The sequence below is a fragment of the Bombyx mandarina genome, chromosome 24 (assembly GCF_030267445.1).
Source record: "Bombyx mandarina strain Sakado chromosome 24, ASM3026744v2".
Taxonomy (NCBI): domain Eukaryota; kingdom Metazoa; phylum Arthropoda; class Insecta; order Lepidoptera; family Bombycidae; genus Bombyx; species Bombyx mandarina.
In genome coordinates, this window is record NC_143230.1 from 7999072 (window position 1) to 8024312 (window position 25241).

General features: G+C 38.6%; 1 protein-coding gene across 3 annotated transcripts; it reads right to left on the reverse strand.

Annotated features, from left to right (window-relative positions):
* Positions 1-1167: 1167 nt before the first annotated feature.
* Positions 1168-25144, reverse strand: LOC114247116 (uncharacterized). Of its 3 annotated transcripts, none has more exons than XM_028179977.2 (10): positions 24676-25144; positions 21018-21133; positions 18730-18848; positions 15676-15842; positions 13318-13536; positions 11852-11971; positions 11035-11199; positions 9837-9917; positions 8710-8841; positions 1168-7426 (listed from the first exon to the last, which is right to left on the reverse strand). In XM_028179977.2, the coding sequence occupies exons 1-10, from the start codon at positions 24928-24930 to the stop codon at positions 7328-7330; spliced, it is 1473 nt and encodes a 490-aa protein (XP_028035778.2). In that variant the 5' UTR covers positions 24931-25144; the 3' UTR covers positions 1168-7327. The 3 variants fall into 3 exon arrangements, with proteins under 3 accessions (XP_028035778.2, XP_089594079.1, XP_089594078.1); XM_089737953.1 differs by lacking the exon at positions 24676-25144 and adding an exon at positions 23072-23324; XM_089737952.1 differs by lacking the exon at positions 24676-25144 and adding an exon at positions 22992-23081.
* Positions 25145-25241: the final 97 nt, after the last annotated feature.

The following is a 25241-nucleotide window of genomic DNA, read 5'->3' on the forward strand; positions in this document are numbered from 1 at the left end:
TTCACCTACTAGTTACGGTTACGCTGGAATAGCCTCTCAAGGCTACCAGCTTAGGTAGGAAAAAAAAAAGAAAAAAACTGTGCACCAGACAAACAACCCGCTACGTTTAGCGGTTCTTGTAGCATCTTACAAACTTATGGGGTCCCAAGTTCCAACCCAACACTCTGCTGATTGTCGTTTTCACGGCATAGGCATTCCCCCCTGCAAATCACTGCTGATAAGTACAGTGCAGGGGGGTCGCCCTTCGGCGAGTTAAGATAAGTCCCGGGGACGTCCCCCGGGCACCCCATACAAAATGACGGACGAGGACACCGCGATTTTTTTCCTATTCGTCCGGGAATAATGGGAATATTGCCCGGACATAATGACGCGATTCCAGGCCTACAAACCCAGTCCTACAAGCCCAGTCTAGTACCGTACCCGCACGCACTGATCGCCGCCGCGCGAAGGTCCCTCTGGTACTCCCCGAGTCGCCGCTTTCCCCCCCACCCCCGCGCCCGCAGTATCGATCGCGTCCTCTGAGGCCGCTAGCTCCGGCTCCGACACCGAGTCGGAAATGGAGCACGAGTCCGCAACCCGGAACCTCGGATGGTTTCATAACCGTCGCACGCGGTAAGAATCGCGCCCGCGCTGTGGAATCGTCCACAGCATCCAAACAACCGAAGGCCGCGACGCGCTCGCTCGCTTCGTCAAACAGAGCGCGTACTTAGCGCTGCGTTTTAACGTCGCGCTCTTTTCATGTCACACAAATTGACTAGATGAGCCCAACGCTCCTTGACGCAACGCCTTCGCCAAATCATAGTGCCTTTCGATACCAAAATTTGAAATGTGAAAATTTAAAAGTATTAAGATGTCGAGTGATTCAGATTTTTTTTTCCCTACCTAAGTTGATAGCCTTGAGAGGCTATATCAACGTCGCCTTAACTAGTAGGTGAGGTCACGGGGCTCAAACCTGACGACGTTGCTAACATGAACCCTAGCAAGAGCCGTGCTTCGCAGAATCTACCACCGGATCGGAAACGCGACCGGACAATTTACTCTCGATTTTTTTTCATGAACGAGATCCTAAGCAAATTGATAAAAACAAAAAATAAGTCATAAAAACGCTAAACGGAACGTCCACGAGCCAATACCATCTTTTAATTTCCTCTTCAAATAAAACACAAATTAACTTTTAAAATCGTATATTACTTACAATTTCATTTCATAACAAATACACTACATTATTTACATTACATACTATTTATGTATAAACAAAATCGCTTAAATATAATTTAAAAAATACATACTTATACACTTTTTTTACATCTCTATTTGTTTGTTACCAAATATAAGAAAAAAAAAACGAACTTATCTGCCGTCATTATAAAATAATGTCGAGGTTCTACGTATTTGATTTAAGCGCCATTTATCTTTGTAATTAAAGGTCCAATTTGTTTGGTATTAGCGACCCGCCCTCGCTTCGCTTCGGAAACTGTAATTTATTATTGAATTCTCCACTATTTAATGGATGATATTACACATATAAACCTTCCTCTTCAATCACTCTATCTATTAAAAAAAACCGCATCAAAATCCGTCGCGTAGTTTTAAAGATTTTAAAGATTTAAAGCTTCGTCAAACAGAAGCGCCATAGCGCTGGCGCTCTGTTTGACGGTATGTTACCATAGTAGTACAACACATCTCGGCGTCATAGCGCTGTCAGTTTAGCGCTCTGACGCGCGCTAATTACGCGTTCTGTTTCACGAAGCCTTTAAGCATACATAGGGACAGAGAAAGCGACTTTGTTTTATACTATGTAGTGATTAGCAACAACAGTTCCATGTTTTTAATCGAACTTTAATTCATTTTACTCCATTAAAAGATCTGAGCAAGCTTTTGGGTTACATTTTTTTTTTCCAAATTTTATTCTTTAAATGGCTCTCCTGTAAAGTTGCAAAAGTGTCGCTTAAACCAAAATAACCTTTCACCCTTCGATATATATATATATAACTAGTCAGGTCATAAGTATTGTCACACAGTAAAAACTTTTCTTTTAGAATGCTGGCCACAAAAAAGTTTATTGAATTCGAATTTCGAATTGTTCATGAAAATAAAAATGTATACTTTTAGAATTTTCACTCATTTTTAAATATGGAGTGGACGCCTAAAGAAGACCGTGTTGCAGTTATTGCGTTGCATCGTTGCGGTTACGCGCCAATTCAAATTTTTAACATACTGAAAAATTTGAATGTAACCAAAAGATTCGTTTATCGTACCATCAAACGATACAATGAAGACTCTAGTGTAGATGACAGGTCAAGAAGTGGTCGCCCTCGGTCTGTTAGGACTCCAGCAGGGATAAAAGCTGTGAAGGCGCGAATTCAAAGAAATCCCAAACGTAAGCAGAAACTGTTGGCCCTTCAGATGGGGTTAAGCAGAACCACGGTGAAAAGGGTGTTAAATGAAGACTTAGGGCTTCGGGCATATCGAAGAAAAACAGGACATCGTTTGAATGCTCGTCTAATGGACCTGAGACTGAAGAGATGCCGCGCTTTGTTGAAGCGGTACGCGGGAAAAAAATATCGGGAAATTCTTTTTTTGGATGAAAAAATTTTTACCGTAGAAGAGAGCTACAACAAACAAAATGATAAGGTGTACGCACACAGTAGTGAAGAAGCGAGCAACTGTATTCCGCGTGTCCAACGAGGTCATTTTCCATCCTCGCTCATGGTATGGTTGGGAGTTTCTTATTGGGGCTTAACAGAGGTACATTTTTGTGAGAAAGGTGTAAAAACGAATGCAGTTGTGTATCAAAATACAGTCCTGACGAACCTTGTGGAACCTGTTTCTCATACCATGTTCAATAACAGGCACTGGGTATTCCAACAAGATTCGGGCCAGCTCATAGAGCGAAGAGCACACAAGACTGGCTGGCGGCGCGTGAAATCGACTTCATCCGGCACGAAGACTGGCCCTCCTCCAGTCCAGATTTGAATCCGTTAGATTACAAGATATGGCAACACTTGGAGGAAAAGGCGTGCTCAAAGCCTCATCCCAATTTGGAGTCACTCAAGACACCCTTGATTAAGGCAGCCGCCGATATTGACGTGGACCTTGTTCGTGCTGCGATAGACGACTGGCCGCGCAGATTGAAGGCCTGTATTTAAAATCACGGAGGTCATTTTGAATAAACTTTAGTGTCATAAGAATCTATGTTTTGTTAAGTTCATTTTGGTATATGAATGGTTACATAATGAATAAACTTGTTTCAATTATTTTACATTAAACATGTGACAGAATTTATGACCTGACTAGGTATATTTCAGTGTTTCGATACAACTTGAAACTGTCGATAGAACACTGGACCTATTGTATAAAATTATCGTATAATCATCGTATCGCATCGTATGATGCCCATACACATAAATTAGTTATAGACCAGCAACTCAAACACTCAACAAAAATGTTTACGGGCGTCGGCCACTAGATGACTTCGCTTCGATTAGTTTCTCATTGCTCCTGTAGATGGCAGTAACATATTACCTATCTTATCTTTTATTTTTTTATGAAGAATTTTGTAAATTTTCAGAAATCAGAAATCGATATAAATTTATCAATTTGTCTATAACAAATAAATACTTGTATGATTTATTATTAATATTTAATGTTCTGTGTTTTGTTATACGATAATTATTAAATGCCTTAACTTTAACAACCTATAAGTTTAGGGGCATCCGCTACAAGATGTCGCTAGTTTCCATACAAAAAAAAATGTCTTAAAGTATTGTAGTTTCAGGGCCATCGGACATCTTTAGTATAGTAAAAACTACGTCAACAGATTTGCATACGTTATAGCGATTCATTACAATTCTAAACTAAGTATCTAATAATTATAATATATCAACAATCTATAACATTAAAACAATATTTTTTTACTTCATTTATTACATCGTTACAAAAACGGTATATATGTAAAAAAAAACATATTTATGTTCGTTTCTTTTAGTTTTCAATAATAATCTACCTCCCCGGTCGTATTAATATTGTGCGAGGTATTCTCAAAGTCTTTGTGCATTAAAAATTAGTAATTATTTATTATGGCTATATGTATATTAGAAGTGTTTGTCTGATTTATTTTTGATTCAATAATTGATTTTTATTTATTGTTTAAATGGGTGGACGAGCTCACGGCCCACCAGGTATTAAGTGGTTACCGGAGCCCATAGACATCTACAACGTAAATACTCACCTCGAGACATGAGTTCTAAGTGACAGTTTTACAGTACAACGGCTGGCTCACCCTTCAAACCGAAACGCATTACTGCTTCACGGCAGAAATAGATAGGGTAATGGTACCTAACCCCTGGGGACTCACAAGACGTCCCACCACTAGTATAAGAGAGTCCATATCAATTTAAATAATATTCTATGCAAACGAACCTGTACCTTTCATAGAATCATACATCTTTGGATGTGGTGTGACGTGCATCGATCCTCAAGGGAAACAAAAGAAGACAAAGACAGCGTTATCTTAACTATTATATTTTTGTAAAACTTCATTCATATTCTGAGACTTCTTGAAACATTTGTTCCTTCGATCCATCATGACTATTAGACAGCTCAAATTTCACGAAAGATAAAAGACGAAGAAGTAAATGTATTCGTATAGTATGTAAATAAGAATTTAAAAAATGTGTCGGTACCTACTCTCGCCCGCGTACCATAATACCAACGATTAAAATTAATATTTCCATTCAATTTTCATTCAAATTCATTTTTCAATAAACATTTACATACATACAAATATTATTTGGTATTTCTTTATTTAATTATTACAAATATAATAACGTACATACTTAATGTGTAGTTTAACTGAAATAACTCAATTATGTTCATAATTAATTTATGATAACGAAATATTTGATATAGATAATGTTAACATATCAAATAAACATAAAAAAATACATGTCGTTTTTGTGTACCTTTTAAAGGGAGTATTCGTCTCACCACTCCGTCTCGCCAGTCTCACGAAATCATTCTTAATGACGTGACGTCATACGATAACGAATTTTTATGCTACACTTTTTTGGGCAACGAATTGATGACGAACACGCGCTTCCGCTATTACGATGACGTCACTGGCAGAATAAGCTCCACGTCGCAATACACGTACAGGCATGAGCTATCCGTAGAGGGTTCAGCTGTTGTTCACGAATTAATAGTCTATTAGATATTAGCCAATTAAATCTGACGGAATTTCGTCACAAAAAAAAACACAAGCGAATTAAAGCCTTAACTACTCAAATCTGTTCTTAGAACGATTCAATATCGATCGAGTTCTTTCTGCTAAATTATTTTAAATACTAACAACCGTTTCTTAGAAGGAAAACATTTCTTATATCTATCTATGTACTATGTACATATTTGTCTAACTGTAACTCTAACATTTCAATCAAGAATACGTTACGTTACATCTATTTTATATCAGTTTATTGGTTTTATCGTCTTCGTAAAGCTCGTGTATGCCTAGACGACACACGATTTTTACACAAATTCATAATCGTATTATGAATAAATTTTTTTTTCTTTTTCTTTTATACAAAAAAAAACATATTCAGATATTATAGCCCATCGAATAACAATGAATTCCAGATGATTAAATAAATTATTATTGTTCTAATTACCAAAAATTTTTTTTAAGAATTTTGCGCTGATCATGTTGAATCGTAATATCGTCATATTTTTATAAATGCGGGTTTGCGAGGACGGGTAATTCTTAGTCTTTCACGCAAAAACCACTACACGGATTTTAAATCACACATACATATATGTATAGTTATAGTAGCCCAGTAATTAAAACAACTAAAGAAGCAAGACAAAAAAGTCTCTCTCTATGACGCGTTGCAATGGATCTGCTACTCTGGGCTTAGTGCGAGTTTTTTAACATCAACATCATCGACATCTACAATGTAGACGTTAGTTTTATCGTACACCGAGTGCTCTAACGCATTATCTACTGCTTCGCGGCAGAATTAGGCAGGGGGTTGGTGCTTACCCGCGCGGACTCACAAGACGCGCCAGTAACAAACTTTAACTTTTGTCGTCGTGGCCTAAAGGATAAGACGTCCGGTGCATTCGTGTTGAAGCGATGCACCGGTGTTCGAATCCCGTAGGCGGGTACCAATTTTTCTAATGAAATATGTACTCAACACATGTTCACGATTGACTTCCACGGTGAAGGAATAACATCGTGTAATAAAAATCAAACCCGCAAAATTATAATTTGCGTAATTACTGGTGGGTAGGACCTCTTGTGAGTCCGCGCGGATAGGTACCACCGCCCTGCTTATTTCTGCCGTGAAGCAGTAATGCGTTTCGGTTTGAAGGGTGGGGTAGCCGTTGTAACTATACTGAGATTTTAGAACTTGTATCTCAAGGAGGGTGGCGCGTCTACGTTGTAGATGTCTATGGGCTCCAGTAACCACTTAACATCAGGTGGGCTGTGAGCTCGTCCACCCATCTACGCAATAAAAAAAAATAAAAAAAAAAACTTGTAACAGCACATGACCCGCCATTCCACGGGGTTGGCCAATTTTTTTTTTTTGGTAATCAAAACATCTGTGGCGTGACGTTTGAAGCAAATAAATTTTATTTACCAAAATCAATTGTTTTATCGCTTATAATTAATTATTGACTATGTATGATCATCCTCGTGGATCACTGCCGTCTAAACGACAAAAACATTTAAAAAAAAATTGGTATTATATCGCACCTTTCAAATTATAGAGACCCAACCCAAAAAATGTGTTTTATTGAAAAACATCGAATTTTTTTATTGCTTAGATGGATGGACGAGCTCACAGCCCATCTGGTGTTAAGTGGTTACTGGAGCCCATAGACATCTACAACGTAAATGCGCCACCCACCTTCATATATAAGTTCTAAGATCTCAGTATAGTTACAACGGCTGCCCCACCCTTCAGACCGAAACGCATTACTGCTTCACGGTAGAAATAGGCAGGGCGGTCGTAGGCAGATGTAGAGGAAGGGGACGGAATGAAAGAGACCGACAGATAAGTTTGTCTCTTTACAAGCCACTTTTGGTCATTTGATTATTAAGAGTCACTGAAAGGGGTCGTTATAGGTCCATTTTTTTAAAATTAAAGTCGAAACACAAAAAATTCCGAAATTGATCTCTTTAATTCTAAAGGTGCGATATATTAATTAGGTATTACATAATAATATTATAATTTGAGAGCCACTGGTCAAATCGATTTTAAACGAAAATCGTTTCTATTTTCGCGTCTATAAAGTCGGAATTTTTTTGCTCTATTATTTAATTTAACTAAACGAAGTAGTACAGGGGATATAGATAGCGCCACCAGCTAACAGATGTCTCGTCATCCGACCGATCGCCATCTTGTTCCGTGGATGTTTGCACGGCCTATAATTTAAAACCTTTAATTTCAATTCCATTAAATACCATCGAAAGTATAAAATACCAACACATCGTTACAAAGAGTGGCAAGCATCAACATGTATTGAAGATTGTTTTTCCAACGGTACAATTAGTAGGACTAGCCGTCTCTGTCCCTGGGCATTACTTATGAGCAACGGTGACCATTCACCATCAGATGGGCCGTATGTTCGTCTGCCTACAATGGCAATAAATTTCGTATTAAAATTCAATTTTTTTTTTGTTTTGCCAACCGTAGTGTTTTACATACAAAATAGTTGGAATATGAGAGAATTATGGAATCACTGAACTAGTCTCGAACTGGCCCTACACTCCAACGCACTGCCTCTAGTAAAATATATCGAGAGGTGAAAGGCTTTTTTGTCTAATTGACATTTTTGCAACTTTACACGAGAGCCATTTAAAGTTTGAAATTTGGAAAAAATATCATATCAACAAAAAACTTCTTCACCTCTTTGAATGGAGTAAATTTAATTGAAGTCCAATTAAAAACATCGAACTATTGATGCTGATACCAAATAAAACGGACCTTTAATTACAAAGATAAATGTCGTTTAAACCCACCTAACCTTTCACCCTCGATATTGAAGTTAATACTACCGTAGCCGCTTAACACCAGACGGACCGTAAGCTTGTCGAAAAGTCCATGCAAAAAGACAATAATAGGTGTTGGTGTATTAGACAAGTATTCAGTGGTAAAAAAATATGTTGTGTAGTACTTGCGATTTAGTATGTTTTTTTTATTGCTTAGAAGAGTCTACGAGCTCACAGCCCATCTGGTGTGAAGTGGTTACTGGAGCCCATAGACATATACGACGTAAAAGCGCCACCCACCTTGAGATATAAGTTCTAATGTCTCAAGTATAGTTACAACGGCTGCCCCACCCTTCAAACCGAAACGCATTACTGCTTCACGGCAGAAATAGGCAGGGCGGTGGTACCTACCCGTGCGGACTCACAAGAGGTCCTACCACCAGTAATTACGCAGTAATTTTGCGAGTTTGATTTTTATTACACGATGTTACTCCTTCACCGTGTAAGCCAATCGTGAACATTTGTTGAGTACGTATTTCATTAGAAAAATTGGTATCCGCCTGAGATTCGAACACCGGCGCATCGCTTCAACACGAATGCACCCGACTTCTTATCCTTTAGGCCACGACGACTTCATAATCAGTAGTATGTATAAAGAATTATCAGTAGTGTCCTATAGACATCAATCGTTTTAAACATTAAAATTTATCGCTCACCTTACTAACACGAGGTCCACTCGGCTTGTCCGCATTAATTCTCGACTTAGCATCGGGTGGGTCGGTCTGTGTGCTCTGATCTCGGGTTTTCGTCTCCTTGTTTCCATTCAATTCTGGACCTTGTTTCGATGACTATAAGGAATACACAATTTCGTTTTGTTTATTATCTCCTGGCTAAACCATTACAAGCAGTTTGAAGGTTCTCGTGGCTTAATGGTGGTAGGATCTCTTGTGAGGCCGCGCTGGTAGGTACCCTAAGTATTTCTGTCGTGAAGCAGTAATGCGTTTCGGTTTGAAGGGTGGGGCAGCCGTTGTCAAGGTGTGTGGCGCATTTACGTTGTAAGTGTCTATGGACTCCAGTAACCACTTAACACCAAGTGGGCCGTGAGCTCGTCCGTACATATAAGCAATAAATAAATAATAGTTTAAAAAAACTAACAAAATACGCTTTTATAGAAAATCCAACTAAAAAATAGAAAACAAATTTTAATAAATTTGAATTAAATTTAGTAAAAAAAATGATTTTATTGTAAAAAAGCGTGGGGTGCTTTTCAGGATATTATCAAAATAACCCTTCTACTCATATCTGTTCATAAAATATTTATAACTACTGATACCATGCACCCCACGCTTTTTTTACAATAAAATATTTTTTTCTTACACTATTTTTAATTCAAATTTACTAAAATTTATTTTCTATTATATTTTTTTTAGTTAGTTTTTCTATAAAAGGATAAAAGGTTTGATTTTTTTTAAAAATATTATTGATTTTTCATATTTTAGTTGAATTTAAATTTTTTCAATATATTTTTTTCATTTTTTTAATATCGAATTTTCATCGGGTCCTTAATAAGTATACCAGATTTCGAGTTAATCCGACGTTTTGATGGGGGTCAAAATCATGTTCAAAGATTCCGTTACATACTAACATACATACGTCTCAAGCTAATAAAAGCGTATTAAAAAATATATTAGTGTATTGTCATCGGTCCTCGATAAATCTACAAAGTTTGAATGAAATCTGGCCGCTTAAAGTGGGTCAAAATCACGTCTAAAGGAGTCGGTTACAAAGATACAAACATACATACAAGTGAAGCTAATATAAAGCGTGTAAAAAAAAACCTAACCTCCATGTCTTCTTCGTTGACTTGAGGCTCCTTCTCGACGATTACGTTCGAGACTTTGCCCGGAACGAAGTCCGGGAGATCCTGAAAAGAAAAATTTCCTTACTCGAAGCCCCCGGTGGAAGGAGGCTTCCCGTGACTGCAGACAGTCCCACCGATTGGAAATTCCATATCCCGACCAGACCGTCGGGGCTCGATCAATCATTGCTCGGTGCTGCTAAAGGTCATGTCTTCAGGGTGGCAGACGAGCTCACAGCCCACCTGGTGTTAAGTGGTTACTGGGGCCCATAGGCATCTACGACGTAAATGCCGTCACCCACCTTGAGATATAAGTTCTAGGGTCTCAAGTATAGTTACAACGGCTGCCCCACCCTTCAAATCGAAACGCATTACTGCTTCACGGCAGAAATAGGCAGCGCAGTGGTACCTATCCGCGCGAACTCACTAGAGGTCCTACCACCAATTGAAGGCATGGATGCTTTTTATTTAAAGGGTTTTATGACCTGGTAACCTTTAAGTCAAGTCTTATTTTAATTTTAATGAAAACTGCACTATCACTTTATTTCAATATTAAATTATTTTTATACCGTTTTTAATATATTTATATTCCGGTTTGCATGAATGCGATGGAGCACCAGACCAATAGAGAGACAACAACATCAGAGTGTTAATTGACTTTCAACCTCACAATCATTTATCTGAATATTCGAATACAGCAAGCACCCAGCAATATCACATATCGTTCTTTAGAAAGAGACAATCGGCTATTCTCGGCTTCGTATAGCGTCATCTCTGTCGCACGAAACACTAACAGCCAACAGTAACAACGTCAAGTTTGAGCCCCGCGAGCTCACCTACTCGCCCGATTACGCTGACATAGCCTCTCAAGCCTATCAGCTTAGGTAGGATAAAACAAGAACTGACAAATTGAACTTGAACGAAATCACTTTTTTTTTCCTACCTAAGCTGGTGGTAGCCTTGAGAGGCTATTCCAGCGTAACCTTAACTAGTAGGTGAGCTCACGGGGCTCAAACCTGACGACGTTGCTAACACGAACCCTAGCAAGAGTAGTGCTTCGCAGAATCTACCACCGGATCGGAAACGCGACCCACTGAGAAGATCCGGCGAGAAACTCAGTGGGCTGTGTCTGTGGGAGCTAAGTCTAGCACATATGGAGTTCATCTATCAATGTTTACCGTACCTGCTGATCCTCCACGGCGGTGCGCTCTCTGTAATTCATCGCGGCCGTCCTCATCCTCTGCAGGTATGCGGGAGCCGCCCGCCCCGTGGCCCACGTCGCCACCCCTGTGGGCAACCCGCCCACAGCTGGCTCGTCATAATACGTCAACACAAACTCCATCCCTGTCTGCGGTCAACATAACAAATCAAGCCTTCGTGTACGAGGAATACTGTACACATCGAGGGGTGAAAGGTTATTTGGTTCAAGCGACTTCGATGTGTGGACGAGTTCACGGTCTATATAGTGTTAAGTGGTTACTGGAGCCCACAGACATCTATTTTTTTTTCTACCTATGCTGATAGCCTTGAGAGGCTATTTCAGTTTCACCCTAACGTTTGTAGGTGAGCTCGCGGGGCTCAACCGGAGAGTTGCTAACACTGACCTTAGCAAGAGCAGTGCTTCGCAGAATCTGGCACCGGATTGGAAACGCGACCCACTGAGAAGATCCGGCGAGAAACTCAGTGGGCGTGTCTATGGGTTAATTCGCTCGTCGCCCTTCGTCGCAAGCGACGGGTTCGACGAGGACGGTGACCGGTGCTTGTGGTGCCTAAAAGCACCGTTAATGGATCATGACATCTATAACGTAAATGCCACCAACCAAGTTGAGATATAAATTCTAAGGTCTCAGTACAGTTAAAACAGCTGCCACAAACTTCAAACCGAAACGCATTACTGCTTCACGGCGGAAATAGGCGGGGAGGTGGTACCTACCCGCGCGGACTCACAAGAGGTCCTACCACCAGTTACATATGTCATATTTTTACCGGACAAGACTTACCTGGTCGACTCCGTTCAGTGTCTTGATGACCATGTGACTCCAGTACTCGGAGACCCTGATGGCATTCTTGGTTTCCGGTACGTTGGGATGCTCGCAGGACTTCGACACTATTATGTAGACCTGATCAAGAATTGGGGAGGCATTTTCAATGAATGTGTTAATGAAGGAATTAGAAAATTTTTGTTGCTTTTATCACTCAGGCTCACGGTCCCCCTGCTGGTTTATAGAGTCCTTTGGCATCACCAACATAATGCCATCACCCGCCTTGAGACGCGAGTACCAAGTCTCAATTGTATAGCAGAACGGTTGCCTCACACTTTAAACCGGACGGATTGATGGTGCCTACCCGTGCGGGCGCATTAGACGCTCTCCACTAGTAAATAATCAATATCTACTGCTTCAGGAACTCAAGATTTTGTTTTGTATTGCTTAGTTGGGTGGACGAGTTCGCGGCCCACCTGGTGTTGAGTGGTTACCGGAGCCCATAGACATCTACAACGTAAATGCCGCCACTCACCTTGAGACATGAGTTCTAAACCTCAGTTTTTACACCACAACCCACCCGTTCAAACCGAAACGCGTTACTGTTTCACGGCAGAAATAGGCAGGGCGGTGGTACCTACCCGCGTGAACTCACATGACGTCCTACCACCAGTGTTCTCACATCAGCGCTTTACTTTTTTTCAACAAGATCCCACAAAACGTTCAATTACTACCTGTTCATAGATTTAAGAAAACTGTCAAGGAACGTTTGTGCAACAAGACATATTATAAAGTTAAGGATTATTTACTAGATGGCACTACGTGGGAATGAGGCGTTCGCTCCTGGCCTTTTCATTTTTCATTATTACTATTATTATTATTTTAATTGTATTTTTTGACTTGTTTTTTCGTATATTGTAAATATTTTAGTTAATTAAAAAAAAAATTTTTTTTTGAGAAAAAACAACAAAAAACCCGCTGAGTTTGTTTCGCCGGTTATTCTCAGGACATTCAACAAGTGTGTTACTCATATACTGATATCTAAGTTGAAATAAATGATTTTGAATTATGTATTACAGTTTTGAAGTTATACTTCTTTAGGCGCGTTATGAAAATTTGATGAGAGTGAAATGTTACGATGCGCGCGCACCGTGACACAAAATTAACAGAATGAAGTTGCCCACTAAATCGCTCATTACAATACGACCGACGTAACTTGGCGAGTCTGAATATAGCCGCAAGAACTTTCGCGCATGTACACTCGTAAAAAAAAGTGTTATTAGCATTAATTTTTTAGTAATATAAAAATGACAAAATTATTATTTAATATAATTCATACTAAATATTATTAAATTATTAACGTTAAATATTTATTATTAATTATTTAATATCAAAAAAAGAAAGAAATAAATTTAATAAAAATAAAGTATAACTTCTTACACGCACCCTTTTTTTTCAAAGACCACCATCCTAAAACGACATACCTTATTGTTTTCGATCCTGGGTTTCGTTCTAGTCACGAATTTCTCGGCCTCCAGCGCCCTCCTCTTGGCGTTCGAGTGGACGCTCGTCCTTTCATCACTGGACAGTCTCTTCTTAATCTCCTCGTTAAATATAACTTCTTTATGAGGATCACTTTTCGATTTAACATCGAACTCCTTGTGCCTACGTATGTATACGTAATCACGATTCGCGAACAATCTCTGTGGAATTCGGATAATTGAATAACGTTTCTGAAGGGAGACTAGGGTCGCGCAGTCCCCGTGTGCGGAGTGTGCGGTGCCAAAACAAAAAAGTGTGTGTGTGCAAGTCACACACGATAGAACTGAAACTTTACTGGCGGTAGGACCTCTTGTGAGTCCGCGCGGGTAGGTACCACTACCCTGCTTATTTCTGCCGTGAAGAAGTAATGCGTTTCGGTTTGAAGGGTGGGGTAGCCGTTGTAACTATACTGAGACCTTAGAACTGATATCTCAAGGTGGGTGGCACATTTACGTCGTAGATGTCTATGGGCTCCACTAACCACTTAACACCAGGTGGGCTGTGAGTAGACATGTGTAAGTAATGCGAGTGATATTACTCCGGTAATATTACTCTACGATGTAATGCAACATCACACATTACGCGAAGGAAACAAACATCACACTATCACCCAACATGTTTCTTTCTTTGTCGTGTAATGTTGCATATTACACGAACGGAACCGAGCGAGCGAGACAGACCGATCGACCAAAATAAATGAGCAAGCGACACGGAATTATTCCTAGTGATTTTGAACCGTATGCCCTGGCCGCTAGGTACATTTTTATACCTATGGTACGTCTGAATTTTAATATAGGTATTTGTGTTTATATTTTTCATGCGGCCAGCCAGTAGTTCCCCGCAAGTAGTTACTTAATTTTTAATTCGCAACTTTTGTAAAATCGCTAGTCGCTCGTAATTGTTTAGTAATATTTCATATTAATTTTTGTGTTTGAATTACTTAAGCACTTGTTTGAAAATAGTTTTATTATTTGTTTTAATGCGTGTTTAATAAGTGAAAGAAAGAACGGCGTCTAAATGAAAGTACAGTCCTCTTTGGATGCACTTTGAGGAGACCGCACCGAAACAATGCATCTACTGCTCTCGTATATTAACATTATTGTCGAGCTCAATTTGCAATCTAAGTCGCCATATGAAATCCGTTCATCCCGCAATAAATTATATTAAGTAAAAAATAAAATTATTATATTATTAAGTAAGTCAATCTCTGTCAAGTAATTTAACAGTGTATTACAATACAATACAATACAATACAAAGTTCATACTTTGTATTGTAATACACTACTGTAATGACACACCCGAATCATTACTTAACTAATGTGATGTGTATGAACACATCACTTAAGTAATGATTCGGGTGTATAGATTACTATAGATACAATGTATTCGTCGTCACAGTATCTATTGAACGCACCGAGTAATGTTAAGAGTGATGTGTAATGTTTTCGAGTAATATCACCTGTCTGTAAAAGTGATGTCATATCACATTACATTGGCAAGTGATGTTTTGCGCAAGTCTAGCTGTGAGCTCGTCCACCTAATCTAAGCAATATCAAAAAATAAACTTTTAAGAAAAAACATCGTAGGGGTCAACCACTCCGCAGTGCAATGGAGCAGCCTCACCCTGCGGGAATCGCCTGCATGGTCACGGTATCCCTACACCAGGTAAGAGTGATTGGCAAGAGAAATACGAGAACATCTATCAACTGTGTAACATCTCGTCACCGCGATTCAGGAATTGTTGAATTTACGTGCAGCAGAAATAATTGTACATCATCTTTTATAGTATGAGGTAGCGCCCTCTGTGAATTGATATTTTAACTTCACGTATAATGTATTCTATCTCATTCTCTCGCCGGCTGAATCCTATACATTTATGTGTTCGTGTCTCTATGGACTTATTTTTTCGTTTCATCCAGTTTGCAATCGTTATAGAAGTTTCACTTCAGAAATACATTGAAACATGAAGATTCGTAAAAGTAAGGGGCGTTTCATGGGTCTCGCACACAGGGTCTGCGCGAGCCTGCGGGAGATGACCGGCAGATAGTAAGTTAGAATTTTTTTTATTGCTTAGATGTGTGGACGAGCTCACAGGTTACCTGGTGTTAAGTGGTTACTGAGATATAAGTTGAGATATAAGTTCTAAGGTCTCAAGTATAGTTACAACGGCTGCCCCACCCTTCAAACCGAAACGCATTACTGCTTCACGGCAGAAATAAGCGGGGTGGTGGTACCTACCCGCGCGAACACACAAGAGGTCCTACCACCAGTAAAGTATAGTATAGTAGTATTGCACTGACCGGCCACAGGACCTCCCAGTGGAGCACGGCCTGGCCGGGGACTCCGTTCGCGTCCCTCTCGACCACCGACAGCGACGCGACGGCCGTGTCCCAGACTGTCCGGTAGGCGCCGTCGACTTGAACGGCAGCGAAGTCCTCGGCCCTCACTTCCCTGTACCTGCCGTACACTGCAATGGAGCAACTCTTCAAGCAGAGCGGTAAGACGAAAAAACACCCAGACTTACATCGTCTTCTCGCATTAAAACTGTATAATCTCAAAACTTACTAATTTTACAGGAGTGTTTTAAAGGTTTAAAATGTGATATCTATACTACTATATAAATCTACAGTGGTTTTTACGGATGTTCCGTTATAACTACTGAACCATGCATCCGATTGACTTGAAACTTGGTATCCATGTAGAAAATACATACATGTGCATAATGAATAGACTAATATTTATATGAGTGTTGGACTCCCTACACCAGTTGCTGGGGCGTTAATGATGAGAATCTTTGTTGGGGTGAGAAATAATAATGTTAACTAGAGGTCCCGCAGTAGTCGAAATTCGACTATAATCAATTGGAATTGTAAGTTTGTACACTATTATGATTGTATTTTATACTTCTATAATCACAAATTTCGCCAAGACTACACTATAAAAAAATCTTAACAAAGACAGACAATATTTAATCTCAATTTGACAACAGACGTCAAGAACAAAAGTTTGACAATAAATAGTATGCATACGTGTGTGCGTCAAATACATGGTGTGTAGTGTGTGTAATGTTTTCTTTATTGATTTAATGTATCTTTTATACATTATTTAAAAAAAATATTAGCATTGTGCACTTCTTCTCTATATTCTCTATAAGTGTGGAAAATTTCATACTCCTCCGTCCGCGCAATTTTCGTAAAAAGGGATACAAAGTTTTTGCTTCACGTATTAATATATAGATTTTAAATGACCAGCGAAACGGACGGGTACAGCTAGTTTTTAATATTATCATCTTTGCAACATTTCTTTTTTTATACCAGTTACATTATCTGTATTTTAAAGTAAGATAAAATTATGACGTATTAATTATGTTAATAGTAGTCAAAATACAGGTAAACTAAAAAAAACTAAAAGTAAACTACGCTCTTTTGACAGTATTTATGAGAAAAATACTGGTGATACCAAATGTTTACACATATTAACTAAATTTCGAATATTTTTGGAAATTGTACACTTTTAATGCGAAAAGACGATATCTCATTTCAAGTATGTGTTCTTATCTTATCCGTTACCAAGGAAAATATTATTATGTTCATTAATACATTTTTTATTGCATAAATGAACGGATGAGCTCACAGCCCACCTGGTGTGCTTACCGGAGCCCATAGACATCTACAATGTAAATGCCGCCACCCACCTTGAGAAATGAGTTCCAAACCTCAGTTTTTACACCACAACCCACCCGTTCAAACCGAAACGCGTTACTGCTTCACGACAGAAATAGGCAGGGCGGTGGTACCTACTGCAGTAGTATTTTTAAAGGAGTTTCAGCCAGTGCATAAGAGGCCTTTTCGATGCAAGATTGGACTTCTTTACAGTGCGTTAGAGACCTCATAGACCTTAAAGAAAACGACCGTTTTTATATATAACAAGTCTATACACAGCTTCGAATACGTCGCTTGCGACGAAGGGCTCGACAGGTAAATTGACCCACAGACACATCCCACTGAGTTTCTCGCCGGATCTTCCCAGTGGGTCGCGTTTCCGATCCGGTGCTATATTCTGCGAAGCACGGCTCTTGCTAGGGCTCGTGTTAGCAATAACGTCAGGTTTGAGCCCCGCGAGCTCACCTACTCGCCCGGTTACGCTAACATAGCCTCTCAAGGCTATCAGCTTCGGTAGGAAAAAAAGATGTGTAAATGGTAAAAAAACGGATCCTTTATATCATATCGCGTAATAACTTTTTAAGAGATCCGTTTTCGTCTCGAAAAAGATAACGGTGAGATTGTTTATTAAATCTGACTCATCACACGCGATACCTACATAATATAAGTGTTATAGAAAATTAAAAATCATCATGTTGCAAAGTTCGAATTCAGAGTTAAGGTTTAATAACCTTAATATATGATATATGATTGGGTTTTTGATAAGCGCGCAGTTAAATGCAAACAATGAAGCAGCCGACGGGTCAACGAACTCGGAGGGGCACAGCTGCTTCGCTTTACATTGCGGGCTTACGAAACATGAACTCGCTAAAACTAAATTAATTGTTAATTTTAGTAAATAAATATGGGTGTTATTTAAATGGTTAGCATAGTATTTGTATTTCTGTGCGTAGAATATTATAATCTGTGAGCAGAAATAGCTAATTGATCAGCAATTCATGGCCAGCAAACATTTCAAAATCAGTCAGCAATTTATGTCATTCTGGATGGCTGTAATCGTTTTTGTACAGCATATTAAATTATATAAGCTGCAAAGATCTGCTCCTGTTTAATAAAATTTGGTGCCTGATTTTTTTTATTGCAAACAAAATCTTTGTATACCGACCAAAAAACAGCAATGAAATAATCATTGCTGTTTTTTGGTGGCTCACCTAATTTTATAATTGCTAAACATTTAATTACTTCTCAATAAATATGTGCCGCCGTCTTTAGGCTTTTCATGTTTTGGTAATCAGTGGTCTCCTCACACAGTGTAAGCTTATTAATGCCGTGAAGTAGTAACACGTTCCAGTCTGAACGGTAAGGCACAGGTTTTGTACTATACTGGTGGTAGGACCACTTGTGAGTCCGCGCGGGTAGGTACCACCGTCCTGCCTATTTCAGCCGTGAAGCAGTAATGCGTTTCGGTTTAAAGGGCTGGGCAGCCGTTGTAACTATACTTGAGACCTTAGAACTTGTATCTCAAGGTGGGTGGCGCATTTACGTCGTAGATGTCTATGGGCTCCAGTAACCGCTTAACACCAGATGGGATGTGAGCTCGTCCACCCATCTAAGCCATAAAAAACACAACGACGTCCACAAGGCCACTGGCCCTCTACGTGTATAATCCATAAGACGCTTTATCGAATGTACCTTTGTACGCGTATAGTCCTTGGCCGGGCTTGTACTCCTTACGCCAGATGATGACGTCATCGGCCTCCATAAACGGGCTCCAGCCGTCCGACTCGAGGCTCGTCTGAGCATCCTTGCAACTGCAATGTTCGAACGATGCTTATTTACAATTAGAGAACTAACTGCTTTTACGGTTTAATCTCAATGAAATTAAGCGCGAAATTCTAGAAATAATCTTTATAGAAAAATAGAGGGTAGTCTATTTGGTTTTAGCGAAATTTCGCTTAATATCCGACATTTATCTTTATAATTACACTAGCGGCTCACTCCGAGTCCGCTTGGGTCTTTAACAAAAATTTCAACGACAGTTGACGTTGTTTTATTTTTCAAAATAAAATAACTCTTATTGCGGCATAACTATAATAGTTAGACATATGCTGTCGTGACACTTTTTGTAAATAATAATGTGTTCTACAAAGTCCTAGTACATTATTTTATTCTATCATCAATAGTTTTCGCAGGGCACGCGATTTAAAGAATATTTTGCGTAATTTTTTTACACCTTGGGTTACATTATTGGAGTTTTATTAATAAGGATCCCTAATTTTTTCAAAAAAGATTAAAACCATTATCAGCTGTAAAGAATTTTTCAAATCGCTTCAGTAGTTTCGGAGCCTATTCAATACAAACAAACAAACAAATCTTTCCTCTTTATAATATTAGTATAGATTTTTAAATATTTAAAAGGTGCGTTTCCTTTGGTATTAGCATCAACAGTGTAATGTTTTTAATTGAACTTCAATTAAGTGTATTCTACTCAAATAGCTGAAGAACTTTTTTGCTATGATACCTTTTCCGATTTTTAAACTTTAAATAGTTGTCCTGTAAAGTTGCAAAAAATGTCGTTTAAACCAAATAGATTTTCATACCTCGATATAACCATGCCTAGACCATGGTTTATATTATACCAGTAGTCGACAGCCTTATCAACCAAAACAGCCAAATATAGATAAAGCTCAATTGAAATTTATTCAGAGACCCCTTTTCTTAAACATATATGAGGCCATCAGCGCAAAAGTGGTCTAACCCACAATTTTTCATAATCATGCTTATAATTATGTATATTGCAATTTATTTAAAATTTAATAAATTTTGATGTAAAACCTGCCAATCCATAGTTTCACCCATAGATAACAGAGGGCTTTGCAAACATTATTTTTGAGCGTATTGTTTTTTTGCCTACTCAAATTCAAATTCATTAAAACTTAAACCTGATTGCTCCATAAAACTATAAGCTTAGGCCACTTTTGCGCCGACGCGACGGCCTCATATTTTTGTAGCCTTGTGTTTTAAAAATTTTTACTCGTCTCTGACAAGGTTAGATAATAGGTAATATTCCGTGCCTTAACTAAACATTTTGCGGAAGTAAAGTCTAGTTGCGAACTGTCAAAAGCCTACTGAGTTTCTCGCCAGATCATCTCAGTGGATCGCGTTTCTGATCCGGTGGTACATTCTGGGGAACAGGGGTCTTGCTAGGGTTCGTGTTAGCAACGTGATCAGGTTTGAGCCCCGTGAGCTCACCCACTAATTCGGCTAACCTAGAATAACACTTCGAGGTTACTAGAATAGGCAGGGAAAAAAAAAGAACTGTCAAAAAGCCGCGTTTTGCAAACACTTGGTTTTTTAATACGCTTTTATTAACTTCAGATGTATGTACGTATGTATGTTAGTATGTAACGGAATCTTTGAACATGATTTTGAACCCCTACAAAACGTCGACTTAACTAGAAATTTGGTATACTTATTAAGGACCCGATGACAACTCAACAACAATAAAGAATTGAAAAAAAAATTTTGAAAAATTGGAATTCAACTAAAAAATGAAAAATAAATAATAGTTTAAAAAAACTAACAAAATTTCGCTTTTATAGTTTTTTTTTATTACCCTTGTAGGCAGACGAGCATACGGCCCACGTGATAGTGAGTGGTTACCGTCGCCCATGGACTTCAGCAATGCCAGGGGCAGAGCCAAGCCGCTACCTACCGATAGAAAATCCAACTAAAGAATAGAAAATGCTTTTCAGGATATTATCAAAATAACCCTTCTACTCATATCTGTTCATAAAATATTTATAACTACTGATACCATGCACCCCACGCTTTTTTACAATAAAATAATATTTTTTTACACTATTTTTAATTCAAATTTATTAAGATTTATTTTCCTTTTTTTAGTTGGATTTTCTATAAAAACATAATATTTTGTGAGTTTTTTTTTAAACTATAAATTTTTACTGTTAATCACTCACACGCAATACTGAATGCCCGGGTGTTTCTTGTCGATGACAAGACGACAGCCGCAGCCGACGCAGAACAACGTCCTCCGCGAGAGCTCCTCGATTCCGTCCAGTTCAGTTATTAATGCCTGCACAGATTATTCTCATTTTGATTTCATCCAACGCTTTTATGCACAACTAGGCGTACTCGCCCACATCGCTACGCATTTAAAGTTAACATTATTATTTATTGTCATTACTAGCTGACCCGGCAGACTTCGTAGCGCCTCAATCGATAAATAAAAGACCTAAACTTTTGTATAATATAAACTTAAAACAAACAAAAGGAATCCGTCCCACGGGGGGCACATCAAAGGAAAAAAAAGTTATTTATATTTAATTCCGAGCATTTTGATATTTATCTACCTTTAAAACCTTTTTTGGACTTTCACAAATAATTCAAGACCAAAATTAGCCAAATCGGTCCAGCCGTTCTCGAGTTTTAGAGAGACTAACGAACAGCAATTAATTTTATATATACCTAGTCAGGTCATAAATTCTGTCACATGTTTAATGTAAAATAATTGAAACAAGTTTATTCATTATGTAACCATTCATATACCAAAATGAACTTAACAAAACATAGATTCTTATGACACTAAAATTTATTCAAAATGACCTCCGTGATTTTGAATACAGGCCTTCAATCTGTGCGGCCAGTCGTCTATCGCAGCACGAACGAGCTCCATGTCAATATCGGCGGCTGCCTTAATCAAGGATGTCTTGAGTGACTCCAAATTGGGATGAGGCTTTGAGCACGCCTTTTCCTCCAAGTGTTGCCATATCTTGTAATCTAACGGATTCAAATCTGGACTGGAGGAGGGCCAGTCTTCGTGCCGGATGAAGTCGATTTCACGCGCCGCCAACCAGTCTTGTGTGCTCTTCGCTCTATGAGCTGGTGCCGAATCTTGTTGGAATACCCAGTGCCTGTTATTGAACATGGTATGAGAAACAGGTTTCACAAGGTTCGTCAGGACTCTATTTTGATACACAACTGCATTCGTTTTTACACCTTTCTCACAAAAATGTACCTCTGTTAAGCCCCAATAAGAAACTCCCAACCATACCATGAGCGAGGATGGAAAATGACCTCGTTGGACACGCGGAATACGGTTGCTCGCTTCTTCACTACTGTGTGCGTACACCTTATCATTTTATTTGTTGTAGCTCTCTTCTACGGTAAAAATTTTTTCATCCGAAAAAAGAATTTCCCGCGTACCGCTTCAACAAAGCGCGGCATCTCTTCAGTCTCAGGTCCATTAGACGAGCATTCAAACGATGTCCTGTTTTTCTTCGATATGCCCGAAGCCCTAAGTCTTCATTTAACACCCTTTTCACCGTGGTTCTGCTTAACCCCATCTGAAGGGCCAACAGTTTCTGCTTACGTTTGGGATTTCTTTGAATTCGCGCCTTCACAGCTTTTATCACTGCTGGAGTCCTAACAGACCGAGGGCGACCACTTCTTGACCTGTCATCTACACTAGAGTCTTCATTGTATCGTTTGATGGTACGATAAACAAATCTTTTGGTTATATTCAAAAATTTTCAGTATGTTAAAAATTTGAATTGGCGCGTAACCGCAACGATGCAACGCAATAACTGCAACACGGTCTTCTTTAAGCGTCCACTCCATATTTAAAAATGAGTAAAATTCTAAAAGTATACATTTTTATTTTCATGAACAATTCGAAATTCGAATCCAATAAACTTTTTTGTGGCCAGCATTCTAAAAGAAAAGTTTTTACTGTGTGACAATACTTATGACGTGACTAGTTATAGATAGATTATTAGGGAGTCCAACACTCATATAAATATTAGCCTATCCATTAAGTGCGTGTTCTACATGGATACCAAGTTTTCAGTCAATCAGATGCATGGTTCAGTAGTTATAATGGAACATCCATAAAGACCACTGTAGATTTAAATATTAGTATAGATAGCACATACCATACACATCAATGAGTTATAAAACAAATCTTAACACATTGAGCCCTTTTCGACTCACCAATGGGCCTAGCGTACTATACCATTAGGGCCAAGCCAAAATCAGGGAATCAGTCATTTTTATCAACTTGAAATTTTTATTCTAAAATTTAGATAATGCGATAATTTGCACGGAAGAAAAAAAATAGCCACTTTTACTGTCAATTTTTAAGATATTTTAAAAGGCTAGGATATTTATTTTTATTTTATTCCTTGATAAAAACTACAAGTTTCTATTGGATATGAAAATCACACTATTCACAAACGTAAACAGCACTGATTTCCAGACACTCTTGCATTGATGATGTGCTGTGATTGTAGAGTATGCAGTCTTATCTGGTCACAAAGCTGGTCAAGGTGAACAAAGCTATTCAGTTGTAATGATGTCAATGGACTTATGTTAACAATGACCATTTTACCTGATCGAGGTCGTGAGCTTATCTGCCAATCCTCATATTATGATAAAAATTCCTTTGTCTCAAAAATAAGTTTAAAACAAGATGCCCTTGAAGTTTATTACAATGTCCCTGAATGTGTGGCAAAGATTAAGCAGATTCAAAGTAAACCTCATTATCAGCTTGTGCATAAACATTTCTTGCTGTATTTAAGTTGATTCATGAGTTGTTGATTGCATGGGAGTGGCCACTGTTCTACTAGGTGGCTTCTCCAGTGGGTTACTATTGTGGCTGCCAGTATAACAATATGCATTAATTACTCCCTGGATGGTTCTCAAAGACCTCTCATCCACATGTACAATAGTAAGTTTTCACAGAACATATTTTTTTCTAGCCTACAGATATGCACTGCTGGACATAGGCCTCTCCAAGGTTCGCTACAATAACTGGCCCTGCACAGCCTCGTGGGAGACATTACCACCCTACTTTTAGCAATGCACAGCCGCCACCTTATTTAAAGTTAGCAGGGAAACTCAGAGCAGTAGATCCTTCTCTATTGCTTATTGAATGACTTTGAGCCATCTGATAAGGTCCATTATCAGAGACCACATCTCATGTTATCACTGGCACATGCTGGTCCAGACTTTCGCCTAACAACAATGCCGTATTTGGGACCAAGCTATCAATGAGTATTTGCATGATTATGAATTTATGTATAATATATACAATTTTTTATAATAACAGAGGTAATCTTGTTATAATTTTTATTTTATTTTTTATAACACAAACTTTAGCTTAATGTTATTAATGTAATTCATAACCTTCTTATAAAATTCATAATCATCATAATCTAATAAATAATTTTATAATTATCTTATAAGAATATACAACCAAATCTAAGACTCAATATAATAACAGTCCCCTGTAAAACTGTGTCCCTAAGCCTAGTTCATTTTGTATGTGGATGGCAGAGATCTTCCAAGCATCAACTTGCTTCCTAGAGGAAGTCAGCCAGTTGCCTCATGGAGAAACATCAGGAACCCAATCTCAGTGTCAAGATGCCTCAACGTTACTACCATAACGATAACATGTAATGAAATGATAATTATATGTTACAATTTGGGTTTGCGTTCAGAATACTATTATGTTTTATTTATATAAATAATTGTTTACCCTATATTTACCAACGACTTTTTCGCCCTTGACATTTACAAGATGGGTATTATTATCGAATTGTTATTCAATAAAGTTACCTCCAAATCTTCATCGGATATGCTGTTCTCGCAACTATCTGGTGTCTCGTCGTCTCCTCGATGGTATGCAGCCGTGGCAGAGAGGAGCAAGGTCCTTCGTGGCCTCAAGAATGTTTGACGAAAACATTGAAGAACATCTCTCACACTTCGATCCCGCCGACACCGCTTAACCATATGACTCAAAAAATAGCTACGAGTCCACACATTCCACAATCTATACACACCAATGTCTTTAAATATCCTGAAACGGGACATATTTTCAGGTACACAAAACCTTTTAATGAGAAAATTGTCCTGCCCGCGGCAGACGCATCTTTTGAAAATAGATTGTGATGTTATAACGTATTGACAGATATCGGACTTCGTTCTGCATCGATTTAGTTATTCTCATGTGTTTGATATTACTACATAACATCCCGTGAGCGATTGCGAAACCTTTATCATTTTATAACCTAAATTTAATGTCAGAAGTACGATTAATTTGACATTTCAGTTCACTGTCATGTAATGTCAATGTCAAGATCGGAATTTTTTTTGTTCAGCACAAGAGCTCGATCGATACTACT